We start from the raw sequence: 22,500 nt of genomic DNA on the forward strand, positions 1-22,500 counted from the left end.
CGGTTGGTGATGGACGGTGAAGGAGGTTGGGGATGATGGTTGGTGATGACTGGTTGTGATGACTGGTTGGTGATGACTGTTTGGCGATGACTGGTTGGTGATGACTGGTTGGTGATGACTGGTTAAGATGTGGTGGAACAAAGGTGATGACTGGTGGGGATGACTGGTGGTGGACTGGTTGTGATGGACGGTGAATGCCCATCCATGTTGCACCAAAGCAATTGTCTGGGCCCTCCATACACAAAACCCAAAGATAGTAGGGAAAAGAGGCAATGATGGGGTAGTGGTATAGTAAGTGTGTGTTGTGTTGCCGTTTCTCTTTTTGTTGTACAGTCAGAGTATTTAACAAGCAGTTCCGTGTGCCAGCAGCATACTAGTTAGGCGAATGTCTCAGTAGTGCCCACATTGATATTAGCGAACTCAATTTTTCACCCAGTAGGGTATTTGCTTTCTCCAGGGGCCAGACTACGGTCCGATTAACTCCTCAATTTTCCCCCAATTACACACATTTATCGCCAGCTCGACATTTTTCTCTGTTTAAACAGATATACCCAAACATAACACAAACAAACACAAACAAAACCACACAACAAAACAAACAAACACACCAAAACAACACACGCAACACACAAACAGAAGAAAACCACACACTCGCACACGCACACGCAAACACACACACGCAAACACACACACTCACACGTACAACCCACTTTCCCCTTCCCTTCACACATTCACCTAACACACACAAACGCCCCCGCCTCCACACACACAAGGACGCCCCCCCCCCCTCGCCGTTGGCCTCGACATGCAACAAACACACTCAGATCACACACCCACCCTCCCCCTCCCCCGCCCCTCCTACTCTCCGTCATACACACTCCCCCATTTTTTTTTCCTTTCATTTACACACTTTCTCAACAATCACAGTATATAGTTCCAGCAACAAATAAATAAATAAATAAAATAATAAAAATAAATACCGATAATAGCAATATAAAAAAAAAAAAATATTCGTCCTGAAACATACACAGTTTAGGCTACAAAAAGGCCTAAATGAAACGTACAAACACAGACATATACAACCACTCAAAGGGGCCTCATTCTACATTTCGTTGGGGGGACAAGTCGTGTCTGGCCCCCCCCCCCCCACACGGATCTTAACAAGGAGCTAAGTACTGTGAAGATATTCATTCTCATTCATGCCTTTCCTACATTTGTCAATATGAATACGGTTCAAGGAGCTAAGCATTTTCAGAGACATTTTCGGTTCCAAACGACGAGACTAAATAATTTCAGTAACTTTTTGAGGCTGCGAGGAAAGAGCATTTAGATATATACTGGTACCTTAAGGTCATTCATTAGCATTTAATCTCACTCGACAACTTGTGTTATCAGAGTATTGTTAAAAGAACTCGATGGATCTGGTGCAGTGCTTCTCTTGCTACCGTATAGATAAAAAGAAATGCGTTTATTGGCGATCTTAAAAAGAAACCCCTTCTAGGAGGAAGTACCTCATCTTAAAATATACTAGTAATACCAGTTTCGTTGACCGGTGGCACATAGTTCATTTAAGGAAACTGCGTGTTAAACTTGTAGATAGTGAGTAGATCTAGAAGTAAATTCTGAGCAAAAAGCTTCCTTTTCTCATGCTAGTAATTTCTTAGGTAAGTTTGTGGAATGTCTTTCTTGCAACTAATTTTAGATGCTCATTTACAATTTAAGCAAAATAAAACTAGTTTAGCATAATGTAATCAGGATACACGGAATTGTGTGTAATAAACACAAACATAAACACACACACACACACGCACACACACACACACACACACACACACACACACACACACACACACACACACACACACACACACACACACACACACACACACACAGAAAAAATCGCCCCTGACCGCCCTCAACCAAACTCAACCAAAAACGCTCCGATTACTCACTGAAGCAGTCGACCCACTCGACCCTGGAGATTCGGCCATTGTTATCGATGTCACAGAAGCGCGGGAAAAGTTTCGCGCATTTCCGGGGCCTCACGAAGTTCCGGATCGTTTTGCAGATGTCTCGGTACTCTTCGCGCTTCAGCATGTTGTCGCTGTCCGTGTCGAGGACGGAGAACTTCCACCTGACGGCCGTCTCTCGCAGCCGCTCCATCGACCTCGAGGAACCTGAGGCCGCGCAAAGAGGGATCGTCCGTTATTGAGGGTCGCTGTTTGTTATTGGCATTAATAACACTGATGAGAATTATAATTACTATTAAAATCAGATAACAATATGACTTTTAATGGTAACATAATTACTATCAATAATAGTAGAACAATAGGAATGATTAAACCTTTATACCAGTGTAACAATATACATGGCTTTGTGAGCGCGCGCTCGCGCGCGCGCGCGCGCGCGTGTGTGTGTGTGTGTGTGGTGTGTGTGTGTGTGTGTGTGTGTCTGAATTTATATGCATACACAATAAGATTGTACCAAGTCCCATGTACTTACGCCCACGAGGATTCCTATGCCTCCTGTAGCCTTTCACCAGGAGGGTAGTCAGGTTTTTCAGGAACAATTTCTTCTTCCTGCCAGAACACCGCTCTAGAGGGGGTAAGGGGGGAACACGGGGTGAGTATGTGAGGGAAGAACAAGAGAGAACAATCTGCGCTAGAGGTTAAGGGGTGAGGGGGAGGTGGGGTGGGGAATGGGTAAAGGGGAGGGGAAGGGAAGGGAAAAGGTGCAGGTGAAGAGGGAGGGGAGTAAGTGAAGGGGGAGGGAGAGAGGGAGAAGGGAGTACGTAATGGGTGAAGGAAAGGGAGAAAGATGAAAGGAGAAGGAAGGAGAGGAAGAGAAATGGTAAAAAGAGAGGGTGAGAGAGAGGAGTGAAGAGATGAGGGGTGATGAGGAGAGAAAGATATGCTAAGGAGAGAGGATAAATGTAGAGAAAGAAAAAGATACAGATATATATATATATATTTATATATATATATATATATATATATATATATATAGAGAGAGAGAGAGAGAGAGAGAGAGAGAGAGAGAGAGAGAGAGAGAGAGAGAGAGAGAGGTGGTGTGTGTGTGTGTTTGTTCAAGGGAGAGAGGAAGATGTGAATATATATAGAGAGAAAAGAGAAAAGGAGAAAGAAAGAAGACAAGGATGGATACGATGATAAACAGATAAACATAATTGAGAAATGAAGATAATAATAGATAAATAAATAGATAAATCAACAGAGCATGTGCGGAAAAGGAATAGGGGAGGATGGACATTAGGATGAAGGATTAGAGGAAGGTACAAAGAGAGGGATTTGTAGAACAGACTTTCTTAACAGCTACGTAATATCCACTGATTTTAAATTTTGTTTATATATCTTGAATTAAGAATATTACTATGTACATATATCATTTACTGGATTCTTTCTTCAAGATTAACTGGCATTAAGTGTATTTTTACAACACTATCACATTATCAAATGGTGAACGAAGATTTTAATTCAGTTTAAATGCAGTCGAATATCCTCAGTGACATTTTATCTATGATGCTAAGATGCTGTGATGATTATTCAGTAATCTCAAAATTTCGTGAACTACACTTACAAGCTAAACCATGGCATGATTTTGTTATTAAGCTTGATTCTTGGAGCTCGAAGTTATGTCCAAGTCACTGATTATCTGATTAAGAGCTCAATTAAGCAGAAGAGACATTTTTTTTTCTTTAATAGCACGTTAAGACAAATATATATACTTATTTAAATAATGAATACAGCTTTACGTTTCCATTTGTTTATAGTAAAACGTACAAGGGGGAGTTTAGAGATTCAGTTTATATCATGCCTCAGTGTCTTGAAGACTTTGGTATATAGAGTCTTGTATGATAGACCTACCTTCAGCGGAGGGATCTGGAAACATCAACAAGACTTTGCAGTTAGTGTGAGAAAATCCACAAGCATGGTTACGGTGTCAAGCTCAGTGCACCTCTCGTGAGATGTGATGCCAGACATGGTACTAGCCTGGGGGGCGGGAGGGGGAGGTGAGGGGGGGAGACACAGGAAGAGGTCGCCAAGGTTTGCCGACTTAAGAGACAAAGGAAAGTATCAAAAGGTGCGAATGGCATGTATGATAATGAAATAGAATGTGACACCATTACAGTGTTATTATTATCACTTGTTATACTCGAATTTAGTGACCTCCTCAGGATCTCAAACCCTTAACTCCTCTCCTTCCTACATTGCAAGTAGCGATGTCTGGGGTTGCCACGACCTGCACCATGACCAGGACAGGACCCGCGACGAAAGGAAGGTAAGGGAGGCAAGGAGGGTATAGGGGGAAGGGGTGGAAGAGGGTCCAGCCCCGGCCATGGCTTCGGCTGTGCAGAAAACACTTTGGGAGATATGTTGCAACCCGTGGTGAAGTTTACAACGGTAGTAACTGTGCGATTTGAATATATATATATATATATATATATATATATATATATATATATATATATATATATATATATATGTTACCCGGTGATCATAAATATAAACCTTAATTACCACACTTTTTGCGCACAAAAACATCATAAACTACTTCCCTCCTAAAACAATCACCATAATTATTTATCCCCGCGCTCCTTGCAACTGCAAAACTTCCCACGGGCGAAACATACCTCCAGCGTTTTTATTTTTAAACTTTCTAAAACTAAATTAAACAGAACTCAAGTGCGACGGCAGGGATACAGGCTTCATCCAACCATAGCGTCATCCAACCTCTCTCCGCCCGATGTGTGCCGGAGTTGGGAGGGAGTTTGTGCGGGTTGGGTGGAGTGGGCGTGGTTGTGGAGCTTTAGATTCATCAGTAATCATGTTTAAGAGTGGCTGGAAAGGGGACAGGTGTTTGAATCTGGATTTTTTTTCTTTCTCTCTCTCTCTCATTTTTCACTTTTTTTCCCGGATGCATTTTATCTGATTGGCAAATTTCCCATTTTGTTTTCTATTTTATCATTAATTCGTTTTGGGGGAGAGTAGTGTCTTAGCAAAATTGGGAGGGTTCTTTTGCGACGTGTGTCAGTCGGTCCCTCCGTCGTTAGCCGTGATTGGCCAATAGCACGCGAATACACTTGCTCTCGGCCAATCACGTGTCCACATCTCTCCTCTCTCTGCTGCCTGACTTAATTATGATTACTGGCTCTCAAAAAAGGAGTTTTATTAAGTGCACAGGGAAAGGCCAAGACGAATAAATCGAAATGCGCGAGCTCAAGAAAGACCAAGTCTCCAAGAAGGTCGTGTAAACAAACGAAGGAGGACGGTTTTCCTGTTCTGAATTCTTGGCTTGAGACGACATCGACGTAACATACATTTTCTCTCTCTCTCTCTCTCTCTCTCTCTCTCTTCTCTCTCTCTCTCTCTCCTCTCTCTCTCTCTCTCTCTCTCTCTCTCTCTCTCTCTCTCTCTCTCCTCTCTCTCTCTCCTCTCTCTCTCTCTCTCCTCTCTCTCCTCTCTCCTCTCTCTCTCTCTCTCTCTCTCTCTCTCTCCTCTATCTATCTCATCTTCTTCTCTCTCTCTCTCTCTCTCTCTCTCTCTCTCTCTCTCTCTCTCAAAGCAAATAATTTCTTCTGCAGAGTACTCTCTTAATAGCACCCAACACACATTAACCCAAATAATAAAAAACCGCACGAAAAATAACAACAATAATAATAAATGAAAAGAGAGGGAAAAAAGAAAAGGAAACGAAACACCAAGATGCCACATGACTTGCACGACGTCCCGCAGCCTAATTCTTGCCATCTTGACAGACGTCGCCGGTTTCTCCGTAACGAGAGCGAATCGTGACGGCAGGGACTCGCTCTTGGCTCCTCCCCTCGCGGAGGCCGACACTCTCGCTCTTGCTCTCTCTCTCTCTCTCTCTCTCTCTCTCTCTCTCTCTCTCTCTCTCTCTCTCTCTCTCTCTCTCTCTCTCTCTCTCTCTCTCTCTCTCTCTCTCTGTCTATCTATCTATCTATATCTATCTCTTTCTTTCTATCCATCTATCTCTTTCTTTCTCTCTCTCTCTCTCTCTCTCTCTCTCTCTCTCTCTCTCTCTCTCTCTCTCTCTCTCTCTCTCTCTATCGCCACGGTTCTACCACAAGCACCAAGTGCAACCCTGTGTCCTATTCATCTCGCTCGCCCGCTGTCTTGGCAGTATCAGGGTGTGATAAGCCTTATCTTCCCCTCATCAGCACCTATCACCAGGGAGGAAAGCCATCATCTAAATCAAACCTTTTTTTTTTAGAACAAGGAAACAAAAAGTATGATTGAAAGAGTAAAAGTGAGAATGATAATAGGATAATCTTCAGGTGATATGATGGAAAGTGAATGTGGTAACAGTTCATGGCGAATTAGGAAATAAGCAAATGCATAAATGATTAAAAAAAAAAAGATAAATGAATGGATATGAATAATCCCTTTGTGAGATCCTGCTTGCATGACAATTTCTTTTTCTTCTTCTTCTTCTTCTTCTTCTTCTTCTTCTTCTTCTCCATCTTGTTTTCTTCTTCTGATTTTGTGTATGTTTTCTTTTTCTTTCTCCCATTTGCCTTCCAATTATCCCTTTGAAAGTAATATCTTTTCTCTTCGTTTTTTCTTCTGCAATAGAATGTTTCTTTTTTTTCAAACACCGTTACAGTAACGATGAACAAAAACAGTGTTAAAAGAGAGCATAGGAATTGCATGAAAAAAAAACATTTCACAGCAGAAAAAACGAAGCTAAAATTGAACAAAAGTCAATCCATATTTTTTAGGTAACTCCCACTATACTCGTAATAAAAAATAAAAAGTAGATAAGAAACATATAACACAAAAAAAATCCGCTAAGTAAAAATTAACAAACATCACAAAAATGCACTGCAACGTAACACAACGAACAAAAAAATATAAAATAAAATAAATTCTGATGAAAAACGAAAGAATTGAGGCGTCTTGGAATGCACTCAGTCAGATTCTTGGGATAAACTGGCACTCGCATTTACATTCTGTCGCAATTATGGACGAAACTATGTGCGTTTGTTTGTGTCTGTTTTGTCTGTGTGTTAGTGTTTGTGTTATGTTTATATTTGAGTTTGTTTGTGATTATGTTTGTTTTGGTATGCGTTTGTGTCTGTGCGGGCGCTCATATGTGTGTGATAACACATGCGCACAAGTGCACGTGTGCTTATATGAGTGTAAAAGACTCTTGTTTACATATGTTTGCCTTACTATATAAGTAAACAACTCGCGGACTCAAGACATAATGAGTGAGTTCGCTTCATCCATATTAATAACCCAAGGCGGCCACCTACAAGGGTCATTATCTGCACAAACGTAACTTAACCTTGGACTCTAATGCACCGACGAAATTTAGACTTATAAACACATGCTCAGTCATTCTGAAATCTAGAAGATTGATGCAAGGTTTGAGTTTCATTGAAAAACAAAAATAAATATATTTATCATCGTTGGGGATATTTGCAAGAGAAAGTAGGAAAGATCTGATAGCTCTTATACCAAATCAGACGTAAATATCCATCATCAACTTTCTAGTAAAAGCCAATGTGAAAGAGGCAGACTCGACGAAAATAGTAAAAAATTAGTATTTAGCGAATACTTTCATACGAAATATCATAGTGTTTATCTACAGAGCAAAATAACCATTCCGAAATTATCATGTATAATTACCACTTTAAAGATTAGTATTATCATCATTATGTCTTATCACTCACACTATTTAAGTGCTCTGTTTGTATACTAAGCATTTTTACCTCACATTTAACATTATCGTTATTAGTGTTGTTGTTAGTTACAAATTAGTATCATTAGTAGTAGTAGTATCATTATCATCATTATTAAACTTATCATCACATATTGCCATTATCATAACCATCATTATATTTACTATTATCAGTATTATTATCATTACTGTCATCATCATTATTAAGATTATTATGATTACTATTATTATTATCATCATCATTACTGTTATTATTATCATCATCATTACTGTTATTATCATCGCCATCACTACCAGTATATTATTATCATTATCATTATTACCATTCTTATCATTATCTATATAGTCATTATTATCATTATTGTTATCATCATCATCATCATCATCATTATCATTATCAAGAGTATTAGTACTATCATTGTCATTATTATTATTATTATTATTATTATTATTATTATTATTATTATTATTATTATTATTATTATTATTATCTCTGTCGTTATCATTATCATCATCATCATCATCATCATCATCAACATCATCATCATCATCATCATTATTATTATCATCATTAGTAGTAGTAGTAGTAGTATCATTAGTAGTATTATTACCATTATTAGTATAACTTATTATTATTATTATAATTACTTTTATTATTATTACTATTATCATCATCATTATCATCATAGTGTCATTATCATAATCATTACTATTATCATTATCATTATCATCATCAATATTATCACCATCATCAACATCATCATCATTATTATCATTATTAACAATATTATCATTATCATTATTATTAGTTCTAATTATCATTACCGTTATCATTATTGATCTTATTATCATTGACATTACTATTACTATTACTACCATTATTATTGCTTTTAACACACCAGTTTTAAGAACTTCATTGTAACCGATATAAACCCACTAAGCGCGTGTGCCATTAAGGAATTCCACTCTCCTCTTCCTTTTTGGCCCTTTGAGTGGGAGTCACCCTCCCCCCCCCCGAATCCCTCCCCACCTTTCTCCCTTCTATCCCCCCCCCATCACAGACCCTTGAATCCTCCTTCTCCCCTTCCCCTCTCCTCTCTCCCTATGACCCCCTTTCCCTCCCACCCTCGGCCCCTTTGTGTGGGAGTTCCGCTGCCCGCGTGGTTTATTCACGCTGCTGACAGGCTCACATAAATGGAGTTGTTTATATGAAGGGAAGGAAAAAAATATCGGAGGTTCACTACACACACTCTCTCTCTCTCTCTACCACCTCCCTAACCCTCCTCCCCCCTCCCCCTACCTTCCAACCCCCTGCCCCATACCCCACATCCTAGATCCCCCGTCACTCCCAGCCCCCTCCCCCTATCCAGTATCTTAGATAAGCCATAGGAAATATCTTTTTCTTAAAATTCCCAAGGGTACGTCTGAAAGATGCCCTGACGTGTAGCTGTTTAAGGGGAAAACCGAGCGTTTGTGTTGTCTGTTGCCTGACTCATGTCGATAATGAGGGCGTCGAGGTAATCAAACTATCGGCTTTTTTATGAAGGGAAAAAGAGAGGAGAAGGGCCTCGTAATCATACAATAATAGGTATATGGGTAATATAACAACTTTCCTTATGACGCATACAAAAAGTTTTATTTTTCTATATCTCCGGTTTTCCCCCTTCTTCAGTCCTCTGATCTCAGTCCTAAATATGGATTCCACCTCAGAATCGTTCATCGCAAAACGTGGACTTCATGTAGATGCATTGATATCACCGATTTTGGGCGGAAATAGTAGAGGGCGAATGAAACCAAAATATCTACCATAAATAAGACCCGATCAACTAATATAAATATTAAGTAAAGAAAAAGTGGCTGTAACTGGCCAAAAGTACATCGTTCGCTCTTTTTGTCCATAGCACACGGAACGACTCTACGGTTTATACTTGCCAGATTTCACACACTATCGAAAATGTACTTGATATGGCAGTACATATACTAAAAAAATATATACTACTACTATCGCAAACACCAATTCCTTTTTATTTCCTCTTCTTTCTCATATATCCATCCTATTTTTTTTTTCATATACCCCTAACCTTATTTCTTTTTTTTTTCTTTCTTTCTCTTTCTCTCTCTCTCTCTCTCTCTCTCTCTCTCTCTCTCTCTCTCTCTCTCTCTCTCTCTCTCTCTCTCTCTCTCTCTCTCTCTCTCTCTCTCTCTCTCTCTCTCCTATACATACTCATTCCTTCCCCTTTTTCCCTCGCACTCTCTCTTTTTTATCGTTCCCTCCGTCTCTTTCCCCTTCTATCCGTTTTTTCGCCCTGCCGAATAAGAGCGGATTCAAAGGAAGCTAAAAATACTGCCGTATCGAATTGTTACCCTGAAGGACGGCTGAGTCAGGTTTCCCCTCGAGAGGTGGTTGCCATAATACACACGCAAATACACACACGCGCGCGCACACGCATATACGAACATACACACACGCTTTCACACACACACACACACACACACACACACACACACACACACACACACACACACACACACACACACACACACACACACACACACACACGCACGCACGCACGCACGCATGGACCCACGCACGTACACACATACACACACATGCACAGGTGACCCCGCACAATTAAGATTAAACATACACATATATACAGTACTTAGTAACATCACTTCGTTCTTTTAGTTAATTTCATTATATCAGTTCAATGTACTACTCCCTCCTTCATTTTTCAAGCCATTTTGTTTATATAATACCTTTAATTAATCTGCAACTATTTATATCTACTATTTATATCTATCTATATTTATTTCCTATCTGCCTGTCTCTATCTGTCTGTCTGTCTGTCTGTTTGTCTGTCTGTCTGTCAGTCTGTCTGTCTGTCTGTCTGTCTCCTTATTTATCTAATTGTTTCTCTTCCCATCTGTCTACCAAACTGTCTATCCATCTATCTATCTATCTGTCTCTCTCGAGAGTGAACAGCGAAGAGGGAAGGGGAGGGAGAAAACAGTTTTCGCGGCGCATAACAGAGAGCAACACAGTTCGCACAGAGGCCCTTTTGTCTCCGCCCATCACCAGTGCCAAGGAAGAGATGACGGCGGAGAATGCCTCGTCTCTGAGCTCTTTGCAACACAGATCGCGCTAAAAAAGATTCACGCAGAGTAACTAGACACGCCCTGGCGGATTCTATAGCTCGCAATCGATTCATCGCTAAAAGCAAAAGGAAAACCCCCCAAATACTCTCGCTTTCTTAACCCGGCCGAGCGAGTGGCGGGGACAGACGCCTCACATTGGCAACGCTGAGCGCTGCGTCCTTCACAAGGATTTTGGCGGCAATTTCACACCTGTCGGCTCCCTCGGTGCTCTCGGCTGCTATAACGGTAGGTTTTCATGCTGTCCTTTTTGCAGACGTTGTACTGGTGTGTATTGCTGTTTTTTAATCCCCCAGGAGAGGTTATGACATTCTTCTCTCCTTGTCACCGGTGAGTTTTTTAAAGACCCTTTTTTAGAATCGCTGTTTTGAAATGTCTTTGTTTTTTATTTTCTAACTATAACTGCCGGGTGCTTGTCCCCTTTATGACGTCATTACGGTATGTTTTCTTAATATCCCTTTTCAAAGAGTTTATTTTATACTAGTGACGTTGGAGTGGCTGTGTAATTGGAGGGTTGGACAAATCGCGTTATCAAGAGAAACAACAGAGGAGGCACATTAGCAGCTCCAGCCACTTAGGTAAGCATAGTGGAGCACATCATCCACTTACGCGCGCATTCTGTCGAAATCTTTTGATTATACGCGCGCTTGAGTGTCTGCGCCTTCGACTGTCTGCGCCCGAGTGCGTTCGTCTCTCAGGCTTACCAAGGATCAGCTTTATGAACTTGTTGCCAACGCTGACACCGCGTTGGGATCCTGGCCGGCTGGTCAAGCTGTCAGCCACCCCCTCCCCTCCCCCACCTAGGATCGTCCCCCCCCCCCGCCCCTCCAACCTTCCCTCCCTCCCCCACTTGTTCCGGAGACACTTTGTGCCGAGACGATTTTCTCTCCGTCGGAATCATTTCTGATGTGCAACGTTATATGGCCTTTGGGGTCGTGGAAGCATCTTCCATCTCTGTTTTTACCATTAGGCTCCGCGAAAGGGGGTTTTGGTGGTGGCCGGGCCCTCGCTCTCACCCTCCTCGCGCTCTCCTTCATTTAAACCTGTCTCTCCCTCCTCCCTCGCCTTTTTTCAGTTATCTTTAGTTTGCTTCTCCTTCCCTCTTATATCTTCAGTCTTTCACCACCCTCCCCCCCCCCTCTCTCTCTCTCTCTCTCTCTCTCTCTCTCTCTCTCTCTCTCTCTCTCTCTCTCTCTCTCTCTCTGTTTCTCTCTCTCTCTCTCTCTCTCTCTCTCTCTCTCTCTCTCTCTCTCTCTCTCTCTCTCTCTCTCTCTCTCTCTTGCTCTTTCACTCTTTCCTCTCTCTCTCTTACACTCTCACTCTCACATTCACACTCACACTCACACTTTCACTCTCACACTCTCACTCCCACACTCACTCGTACTCTCACTCTCACACTCTCTCTATCACTCTCTCTCTCTCTCTCTCTCTCTCTCTCTCTCTCTCTCTCCCGCCTTCACCCTCCCTCTTACTCTCTCGCCCTCACCCCCTGCTCTCCCTTTCTCGCCCTCACCCTCTCTCCTCTCCCTCTCTCACCCTCACCCTCCCTCCTCTCCCTCTTCTCGCCCCCACCCTCCCTCCTCTCCCTCCTTCCCCGCCCCCACCCTCCCTCCTCTCCCTCTCTCGCCCTCACCCTCCCTCCTCTCCCTCTCTCGCCCCCACCCTCCCTCCTCTCCCTCCCTCGCCCCCACCCTCCCACCCTCCCTCCCTCCTCGTCAGCGCAGATCTCGGACCGACGGCCAGCGGGGGGACACTCTATCGGGGTTACTCACAATCAGCTGGTTTTCGTCAGTCACGCGCATAGGAGTTGCCAGTTCACAGAAAAGGACTTTACTCCACTCGAAGCAATTCTGTCACAATTTTACTGTAGCATTTGACAAAGAAGAAAATAAGTAAATGAATAGAAATAACCGTTGTAAATATCTAAATTCCCCGATTCACTCGAGCTGTGGCGTGTCATTAATTTGGAGAAATAATGTGTTGAAGTGTGCAGCGCCAGCATGCTTGTTACACCCCAAAATGTCATTCACATTTGCAAACCGTAAATACATTCAGCTCCACAAAACAGGGCCGGCAGCGCTCCCATGGCCCATCTGTATATACAGTGATAACTAGCGATTAGATCTAATTGATTTCTTCGTAACTACAGTGCTTGAGGGATGGGCGTTTTCACTGCTAAATGCGTGGTATTCAGACGATTCATCAGCCTTTCTGTCTAAGGACGGTAATTTAAAACATTTTTGGTGGAAGAACAAACTTGGAACGTTGACTCTCGTAATCTTGGACGAGGAAAAAAATATAACTCAAATTCAAAGTTGAATAATTAATGTATGAAACGCACTAAGTTCATAACACATTCGGAGATGGAGTAATTGATTGTATCGCTACTCAATGAATGAATTATACAAAGCGGATATCTTGCAACTTGCACATTGCATCCGAACGCAGCAGAAGACAACCGAACAATGCGAGATAAACAAACTGCTTCGTTTCCATTCTCGAGCGAGTTAATAATTCGCAAAACAAGACCGGCGGACACCTCGGGTCGTACGCGCCATGTCTGCTTGCGTGCTTGTTGGCTCCCCAGGGGTCAGGGGGCGAGGGGCGGAGAACAGGAGGAGAGGGGAAAGAGAGGAAAGGGCATGACAAAGGAAGAAAGAAAAACAGGAGGTGAAGAGGTGCTATACTTTGTACTGCCTTTCTCTTCTTTCGCTCTCTCTCTCTCTCTTCTCTCTCTCTCTCTCTCTCTCTCTCTCTCTCTCTCTCTCTCTCTCTCTCTCTCTCTCTCTCTCTCCTCTCTCTCCCCTCTCTCTCCTCTCTCTCTCTCTTCTCCTCTCTCTCTCCTCTCTCTCTCTCTCTCCTCTCCTCTCTCTCTCTTCCCTCTTCTCTTCTCTCTCTCCTCTCTCTCTCTCTCTCTCTCTCTCTCTCTCTCTCTCTCTCTCTCTCTCTCTCTCTCTCTCTCTCTCTCTCTCTCTCATCCATAATAATCGTGTATACGTTGTGACTGATCCCCCCCCTCCCCCCGCACGAGTACAAGCAAGGCGTCCCTTTTTTTCGCATGTGTTTTCTCGGCCCACATTTGTTTACATCTGCGATCCCTTTGTCCCGTGCCGTGAAAAAGTGCACTCGCTTTTTTTGTCTTTTTCTTTTCTTTTAACCTCTTTTTTTTCTTTTTTGTGCTTCTGTTTGTTCCCTTTTTGTTTTTGTTTTGTTTTTTTCTGCGTTTCTTAACAACTTTTCTCCTTCCTCATCTTGTTTTGCTCTTCTTCACTTCTTTGGCTCCTTCTTCTTCTCCTCCTCCTCCTCCTCGTCCTTTCTTCTTTTTATACACGTACTTTTACTCTTATTTTTTATTCTCATCTCTCCTCCTCCTCCATCTTCTTCTTCTCCTCCTTCTCCCTTCCTGTCATTCCATCTCTTCGCTCATCTCTTCGCTTTCTCGCCTCCATCCTCTACCGCCATTTCCCTTTCCGAAGCAAATGTCTGTCTTTAAACCCGGTCTTTCGGTCGCCCTTCCTTCGGGTCGCGTTTTCTTTCTTGTTGATCAAAGGATGAAGAAAATTGCCCTGTTGTTTTAATGCCATGGGAGGGGGAGGGGGGAGGGGAGGGAAGAGGGAGGAAGGGGGGAGGTAGAAGGAGGAGGAGAAAGGGAGAGGCAAAGGAGGAGTGAGAAAGGGGGAGGAATAAGGATGAGGGAGAAAGGGAGAAGTAAAGGAGGAGGGGGAAGGGGAAGGAGGAGAAACGGGGAGATAAAAAGAGGGGAGAGAAAGGAATAGGTAGAAGGCGGAGACAGAAAGGAAAGGAGGAGAAAGGGAGAGGTAGAAGGATGAGGGAGAAAAGAAAGGGGGTAGAAGGATGAGGGAGAGAGGAAAGAAGAAGGAAGGGGAGGGTAGCAGGAGAATGAAGAAAGGAATGGAGGAGAAAGAGGGAGGCTGCGGGAGGAGGAAGCAAAGAAAGCGAGAGGAAAGAGAGGGAGAAGGTGCAGAAAGGAAGAAAAGGGGAGGAAGACGAGTGGTGGAGGAAAGGGAGGGCGAAAGGGAGAAAGGAGGGAGAGAGAAAAGAGGGAGAAGGTAGAATGGAAGCGGAGGAGGTAGAGGCAGAAGGGAAAAGGAAAGAACAAACAGCAGACCAAAAAGGGAGATTAGGGGAGGCAAAGAAAGAACAGGAGAAGGAAGAAGAAGAATAGATAAGGAAAATAGAGATAAGGAGATGGGGAAAAGAGAGAGAAGGGAGAAAAAGTGGAACGAGATGGGGGATGCAGAGGAAAAAGACGAAGAGAGACGGAAGAACGCAAGAGAGGGATTTAGGGCCTGGGAAAAAGCGGGGAACGGGAGGCGAGGGAAGGCAAGGGAGGCGAGAGGGAACGAGAGGCCAAGGCGGTGCTTTGTTCCCCGGACTCGTGTCGTGGCGTTTGCTTCCGGCTTCGCTCGGGAACACCAGCGGCCTCTCCCTCGCACCCAGAGGCCGCGCGACCTCTTGGAGCGCTGTGACGTCATCGGTCCCTCCGCGTGACCCCGGGCGGCTGGATGACCTCCTGTCCTGCCGATCCTGTTCGACCTTCCTTCCCTCCTTTCTTCCTGCTTTTCCTTCTTTCTTCCTTCTTTTCCTTCTTCCCCTCTTTCTTCTTGTCTTTCTTCCTTCCTTTTTTTTTCTTCCTTTCTTTCTTTCTTTCTTTCCTCCTTTCTTCCTTCCTCTCTTTATTTCTGTCCCCGTATCCTCTTTTCTTCCTTTCTTTCTTCCTTTATATTTTTTCTGTCATTCTTCTTTTTCCTTTATTTGTTTTTTCTTCACCTGAACTTCTTTTCTTCCTCTCTTTCTTCTTTTTCTAGTTATTCTCCGTTTCTCTCCCTCTCCTTTCTCAGCTTTTTTTCTCTCTCTCTGTTTTTCTTCTTCAAATGTTCACTCTCTCCCTCTCCCCTTCTTCCTTTATCGTTTACTTTTATTTTCCATTTCTTGCGCACTTTATCCTTGTTTGTTCTCTTATGTTTCCCTTTCTTCTCCTTCCTTATTCCACCTCTTTTTCTCCTTCTTTTTCTTTCTGTTTTCTCCTTTATCTTATTCTTCTTCCTCTTCGCTTTCTTCGTTTTCTCCTTCTGTATCACCATTTCCTTCCTTCTCCCTCTCCTTCTTCTTCTTCTTCTCCCTCTCCCTCTTCCTCTATCTCCCTCTTCTCTTCTCTCTCTTTTCTCTCTCCTCTCTTCTCTCTTCTCTCTTCTCTCAACTCTCTTCTATCTCAACTCTCTTCTCTCTCACTCTCTCACACTCACTCTCACTCTCACTCTCACTCTCACTCTCACTCTCACTCTCACTCTCACTCTCACTCTCACTCTCTCTCTCTCTCTCTCTCACACACACACACACACACACACACACACACACACACACACACACACACACACACACACATCACTCACTCACTCACTCACTCACTCACTCACTCACTCACTCACTCACTCTCTCACTCTCTCTCTCTCTCTCTCTCTCCTCTCTCTCTCTCGCTCTATCTCTCTCTCTCTCTCTCTTTCTCTTCACTCTTCCTCTCTCTCTCTACACTCTCCTCTCACTTCACACTCACCTCACACTCTTCACTCTCACCTCTCACTCCCACTCTCACTCTATCTCACTCTCACACTCTTCACTCTCCTCTCTCTCTCACCTCCTCTCTCTCACTCTCTCATCTCTCTCTTCATCTCTTCTCTCTCTCTCTTCTCTCTCTCTCTCTCTCTCTCTCTCTCTCTCTCTCTCTTCTCCTCTCTCTTCTCCCTCTCCCTCTCCCTTCCCTCTCTACCTTTCCCAGTCCTTCTCCTCCCTCTCCCTCTCCCTCTCCCTCTCCTCTTTCCGCACTGTTTACAAACACAGAAACACGTGTCGGTCGGGGCCACCGGGGTCTGCATTGAGAAGCCGGCTTCCATTTTAACAAAAACATACAAACACACAGGCAAAGAATAGCCGTGTAATAAATCCAAATAATGGCACATCGAGAAGACGAAGTGGATAAACGAAAAGTTTTTTTTTTCGGTATGGTAAAAAAAAAATCAGAGGAGAAATTTTTCCCTTCCTTTTTTTTTCTTGTCATTCACCTCCTCCTCTTCTTCTTTCTTCTCCTTCTTCTCCTCTGTCTTTTCCTCTTTCTCTCTTTCTTCCTCTTGCCTCTCCTTTCCCCCTCCTCTTCCTCTTCCTCATCACGCTCCTCCTTGTCCTTCGTTTTCTTCTTCTGTTTATTCTTCTATTTATCCTCCTCCTCCTCCTCCTTCTCTTTCTCTTTCCTTGTCTTTTTCTTTCTCTTTCTCTTTCACTTCCATTTCCTCTCCCTCTTCCTTCTGTTCCTCTTCTTTATCCATTTATTCCTCTTTTTTTCCTTTTCTTATTCTTATTCCTCTTTCTTCCTTTCCTTCTTCTTCTTCTTCCCCTCTTTCTTCTTCTTTTTTCTTCTTCTTATCTTTCTTCTTCTTCTTCTTCTTCTCCTCCTCCTCCTCCTCCTCCTCCTCCTCCTCCTCCTCCTCCTCCTCCTTCCTCTTCCTCTTCCTCTTCCTCTTCCTCTTCCTCTTCCTCTTCCTCTTCCTCTTCCTCCTCCTCCTCCTCCTCCTCCTCTTCCTCTCCATCTTCCCCTGCCTCCATCTTCTCCTTCCTTCTCCCCCCTTTCCACTCCCTCTCCATCGCCAAGGTCCTTCCCCCTGAGCGCGGCTGGCGATTTCCTCCCGCTAAAGGAACGAGGTCGGCAGACAAAGGCGTTTCTACAGCGGCCTCCAGACTTACCGGCTTGCGTTCCCCTCCGATTCCCGGGGCCACGAAGGTTAAATGTTTGTTTTTGTTTTGGTGCGGGGAAATACACAGGCGGTGGGGGAGGGGGGTGGGAGGTGGAAGGGGGGAGGGGGAGAGAGGAAAGAGGGAGAGGGTTTTGGAGAGAGAAAAAGAGGAGGGAGATCGGAGAGGGGAAAGGAAGGGGGGGAATAGAAGTGGGAGATGGGAGAGGGGAAGGGAAGGGGGAAATAGAAGTGGGAGATGGGAGAGGGGAAGAGGAAGAGGAAAGGAAGAGTGGACAAGAGGGAGAGAGGAATAGGGAGAGGGGGATGGCATAGGGAAGGAAGAAATGGGAAGGGGAAGGAAGAGGAAGAAGGAGAGAGTAAGGGAACGGGGGAGGGGGGGAGGAGGGAGGTATAGGGAGGAGGGAGAGAAAGGGTGAGGGACAAGTAGAAAGGAGAGGGGGAAAGTAGAGGGAGAGGAGAAAGAGTGGGAGAGAGAGAGATGAGAGGCTGGGGAAGGGGGATATATTATATGTTATTGAGGATTTGTGTATCTATGTGTGATTGACTGAGCCAATGTATACGTGCATGTATGCATGATTCATTACTTGCTTGTACAAATATATGTATATGTATATTTATGTATGAATATGTATGTATTATTAATATAGTTTATGCATGCATGTATGTAATATACATGTGTTAAGTACGCATCACGTATATAGGTAAGTCTTATGTATATATGTATATATGCATGTATGTATGAGTGCATGCACGTATGTATGTATGTATGTATGCATGCATGCATGCATGCATGCATGCATGCATGTATGTATGTATGTATGTATGTATGTATGTGTATGTATAAATGAATGAATGGATGGACGATTAGATGACCGACTAAATGAATGAATGAATGGATGGATGGATGGATGGATGTACCCACGACCATGCAGTAACATATACATGTCCACATATGGCCCGCAGTGTGACACAAGCATAACCGCAAGTATACGCCAGCGTACGCCCGTCCTCGGCCAAGCTTACATAAGCCGTTAACCCGCGTGTTACCAAGGGCTTTTCTCTGCCAGCTTTCGAGGGGCGACCTGCACGTACGTCAGCGAACCAGCCTCCCCCTGCGCCTGCGTGAACCAGGCTGCGTGTGCGAATGGTTCACTGACCCTCGCAAAAGCAGAGAAAATGACAGCTACGGGGCGACCGGCTGGCAACCTGACGTCCAAGCAGTAGGCTTCATCCATTTAATCGCAACTGCTAATGCGGACAATTATATGCGGGGAACTGCCCCGTGCTGTTTTAATGCTGTTGGTGCCCCTGCTGACGAATACGAGCTGACAGCCGCTGATCGACTCATATTGGCTGACAAATGTGGACAGTTAGAATATGTTCGACAACAGGTGAAAGCAGACAATTCCTTGTCTAAAAGCGCTGACTGACTGAGAAGTTAATTGGCGATCTTGACAGGAGCCAAGGCAGATTGGAAGGGACCGTACTAATTATCGACGGCTCTAGAGGGTGCGTGTGTGTGTGTGTGTGTGTGTGTGTGTGTGTGTGTGTGTGTGTGTGTGTGTGTGTGTGTGTGTGTGTGTGTGTGTGTGTGTGTGTGTGTGTGTGTGTGTGTGTGTGTGTGTGTGTGTGTGTGTGTGTGTGTGTGTGTGTGTGTGTGAATGAATGCGAGTGAGTCTGTGCGCACGTATATGGCGTAGACTGTCGGCTTATGTAAAAATGCGTACGTGTGCGTGTGTACCCATGTTATTACAATGCGTCCGGTCGAGTGTGAGTCAGCGGGCCGCCCCTGTTTAGGCGAGATCATTACACTTGCATGGCTCGTTATCATGCACCGCCGTAGAGAGAATTATGAATCATGTAAGCCTCCCGCGGCCCCGACTCCCGACGCGGCAGGTATGACGCGCCATGAGCTCCTCCGTCGCCATGGTTACACCCCCGTGCGCCGGGACACGTAGGCGCGAGCTCGGCGAGGCGCGACAGCCACCCACCGACGCGCAAGGAGGACTGCGAGCGGAGGAGGACTCGGAAGGCGCTGTGCCCGCGGTGAGGCCTCGCGCTCTGCGTTCGCTCTTCTTTATCTCATTCTCCTGTATTCCCACTTTATCTTTATCGTGTGGTGTCACTGCTATCTTGTTTATTTAATTTCCCTTGGTTATTTTCATTCATTTGCCCCGTTAAATCTTTTTTTCCTTATGCATTAAGTCTCATTTATTCTCACGCTTTTATCAATTTTCCTCATTCTCACTCTTACATTTCACGTTTTATCAGTCCTACTGTTTTATCTCTTATTCTCTCCCTTTTCCAGAAATGTTGAGAAATTATTGCTCTCCGAAAGCGATGATAGAGAGATTTGCTTTGTACTCTTTCTCTCTCCCTTCTCTTTTTCTCTTTCTCTCTTTTCTGTCCCTCCCCTTTTTTTTCCTCTGTTATCTACTCTGTTCTTACCTTCCTACTCTTTCTCCATGCCCATCTCTCCCTCTTTCTCAATGTCACCTCTTTTCCCTCTTTCTCTTTGAGTTTTCATATCTGTCTTCTTCTTCCTCTATCCCCTTCTCCCCTTTCCTTCAAGTCTATTCATTCTCTTGTCCTTCCCACCTCTTTCCTTTGTCTCGGCTTGCGAGGGAAAGTCTTCTCCTTAGTTACAAGATAATGTCTGAAGATTAATGCAGCCTTCGCCCTTTGTTTGGGGAAAAATATCAATTGCTTATTGACCCTGCCTCGGTTCCTGGTTGCAGCCGGCCGCTTTTGCATGAACCTAAAAAAGGCATTATCTGGAACAGTTTCGTTAGCCACGCCCACAATGCATACGTCAGCCAATGAGAACCCCAAATGATGCACTGAAGTCCCACCCACAGCTTTGCCATCCGCCAATGAAATGTTCGGGTCGTTTTTCGAAATCTGTGATTTTACTCCAATCACGGTCCAGGACGATATTATTTTTGTTGTTGTTTTTAACCCATTGCAGTCTACCTCGATTCGATTTTGATTCACTTTGAAAAAATAAAGAGAAAAGAAAAAATATATACCAAAAGCGACAGAATTATACAGAAATTATAATCAACTAAAGAATGAGGATGAACTATAGATCAGTGAAAACAATGAGAAAAACATATGCTTAGTAAAAACAAAAAAAAGCCAATTAGAGAAGAATAGTAAAAGGTAGAAAAAACACATTAAAACAAAGCCACATTACCTGTTATCTTGCAACGTTTGTCGAAGGAACATTACACACCAAACACACTTTTAAAGATGGATCATGAACTCTTTAAAAGTCCAGTTGCTTCGAGTCCCACGGCAACATAATCATGCAACAATGAAAACAACAATTCAGAAAAAAAAAAAAACACGAAACTAGTAAGCCATGCTCTGCTCCGGCAAGACTGGCAGCGATGCCTCCCTCCCTGGGTGCCCGGATGTGCTCTGCGTGAAAGGGCGATCATGAAGTTTTACATCATGGGAAATACACCCTTATGACTTGCATTAGCATATTCAAAGAGTATATGCGGTATACTAACCGTGTTCGAGTCTGGTATATCAATTGTGTGCATGTGGTTTGCGTCAAAGGTTATATTCCCGAGACGCAGCAGGTTATGATAAACTTGATGTGCGATAAGCGAGCAGGAATATCTATGATCTATGCATTACTGAACTCTGTACTGCTGGCGGCGCTTAACCTTGTGTGTGTGTGTGTGTGTGTGTGTGTGTGTGTGTGTGTGTGTGTGTGTGTGTGTGTGTGTGTGTGTGTGTGTGTGTGTGTGTGTGTGTGTGTGTGTGTGTGTGTGTGTCAACAGGAATGGATGTATTTCCCAATGCAATACTTCTTATGCTTTGAATGCAACTAGGAAATTAATAATAAAAAATGTAATGATAATAGTAATCATAACCGTAATGACGATTATAATAAAGATACTTTTAGTGATAATTATCATAAAAATAACAAATGAGAATGATAATAATAATGACAATCGTCATTATCATCACCATAACAAAAACAATATTCATGATTTATCAGGAGTGTCAAAATAATAATAATACTAAAAATAATAATGATAATGATGATGATAATAATAATAATAATAATATTAATGATAATAACTACTGCTATAAATACTAACACTATTAATACTATTGTAATAATAATGATAATAATTATAAAATAATTGCAATTTTTATTATTACTACTACTACTGCTGTTGCTGCTACTACTAATAATAACGATGATAATAATAATTGCAACAACAGTAGTAATAATAATAATAGTAATTTCATTATTATCATTATCAGTGGCATTATCATTATCCTTATTATTATCATTATCATTTTCATTATCATTATCAGTATCGTTATTATTATTATTATTATTATTATTATTATTATTATTATTATTATTATTATTATTATTATTATTATTTTACTGTTATTACTATTGTGATGATGATGATCATGATCATAATAGTAATAATAAAAATAATAGTAGCAACAATAATAACAGCAATGATAATAATAACAATTATAATATTGATAATAATGATAATGATGCTGCTGCTGGGCATGATAATAATAACGATAATATTCATAACGATAACAGTAATAGTAATAATCACTGACTATCTTTACAACAAAATGATAATCATAACAATACGAATAATACGAAAAACATCACATCATAATTAGGTAAACCGATAAATAAATAAACAGGTGACTAAATGAAGGCTACGATATATAAATACTCAGCAAACTTCGCAGTTATCCATCAAGACATACCGATTGCAAAAAAAGGAAATTGTTGCAGACATGCCCATTCACTTTCATTCTCGTTTCTTGCCTCCACCCCACACAGCTTCCATGCTCT

General features: G+C 42.9%; 1 protein-coding gene across 1 annotated transcript in view; it reads right to left on the reverse strand.

Moving 5' to 3' along the window:
- Positions 1–1,944: 1,944 nt before the first annotated feature.
- Positions 1,945–22,500, reverse strand: part of LOC119573946 (SPARC-related modular calcium-binding protein 2-like) — a 39,615-nt gene continuing 19,059 nt past the window's right edge. Inside the window, exons 7-8 of the mRNA XM_037921046.1 lie at positions 2,503–2,595; positions 1,945–2,177 (exon numbers count right to left, since the gene is read on the reverse strand). Coding sequence (XP_037776974.1) covers positions 1,945–2,177; positions 2,503–2,595 — 326 coding nt within the window. The remainder of the gene's footprint in view (positions 2,178–2,502; positions 2,596–22,500) is intronic.

Source organism: Penaeus monodon, chromosome 6 (assembly GCF_015228065.2).
Source record: "Penaeus monodon isolate SGIC_2016 chromosome 6, NSTDA_Pmon_1, whole genome shotgun sequence".
Taxonomy (NCBI): Eukaryota; Metazoa; Arthropoda; class Malacostraca; order Decapoda; family Penaeidae; genus Penaeus; species Penaeus monodon.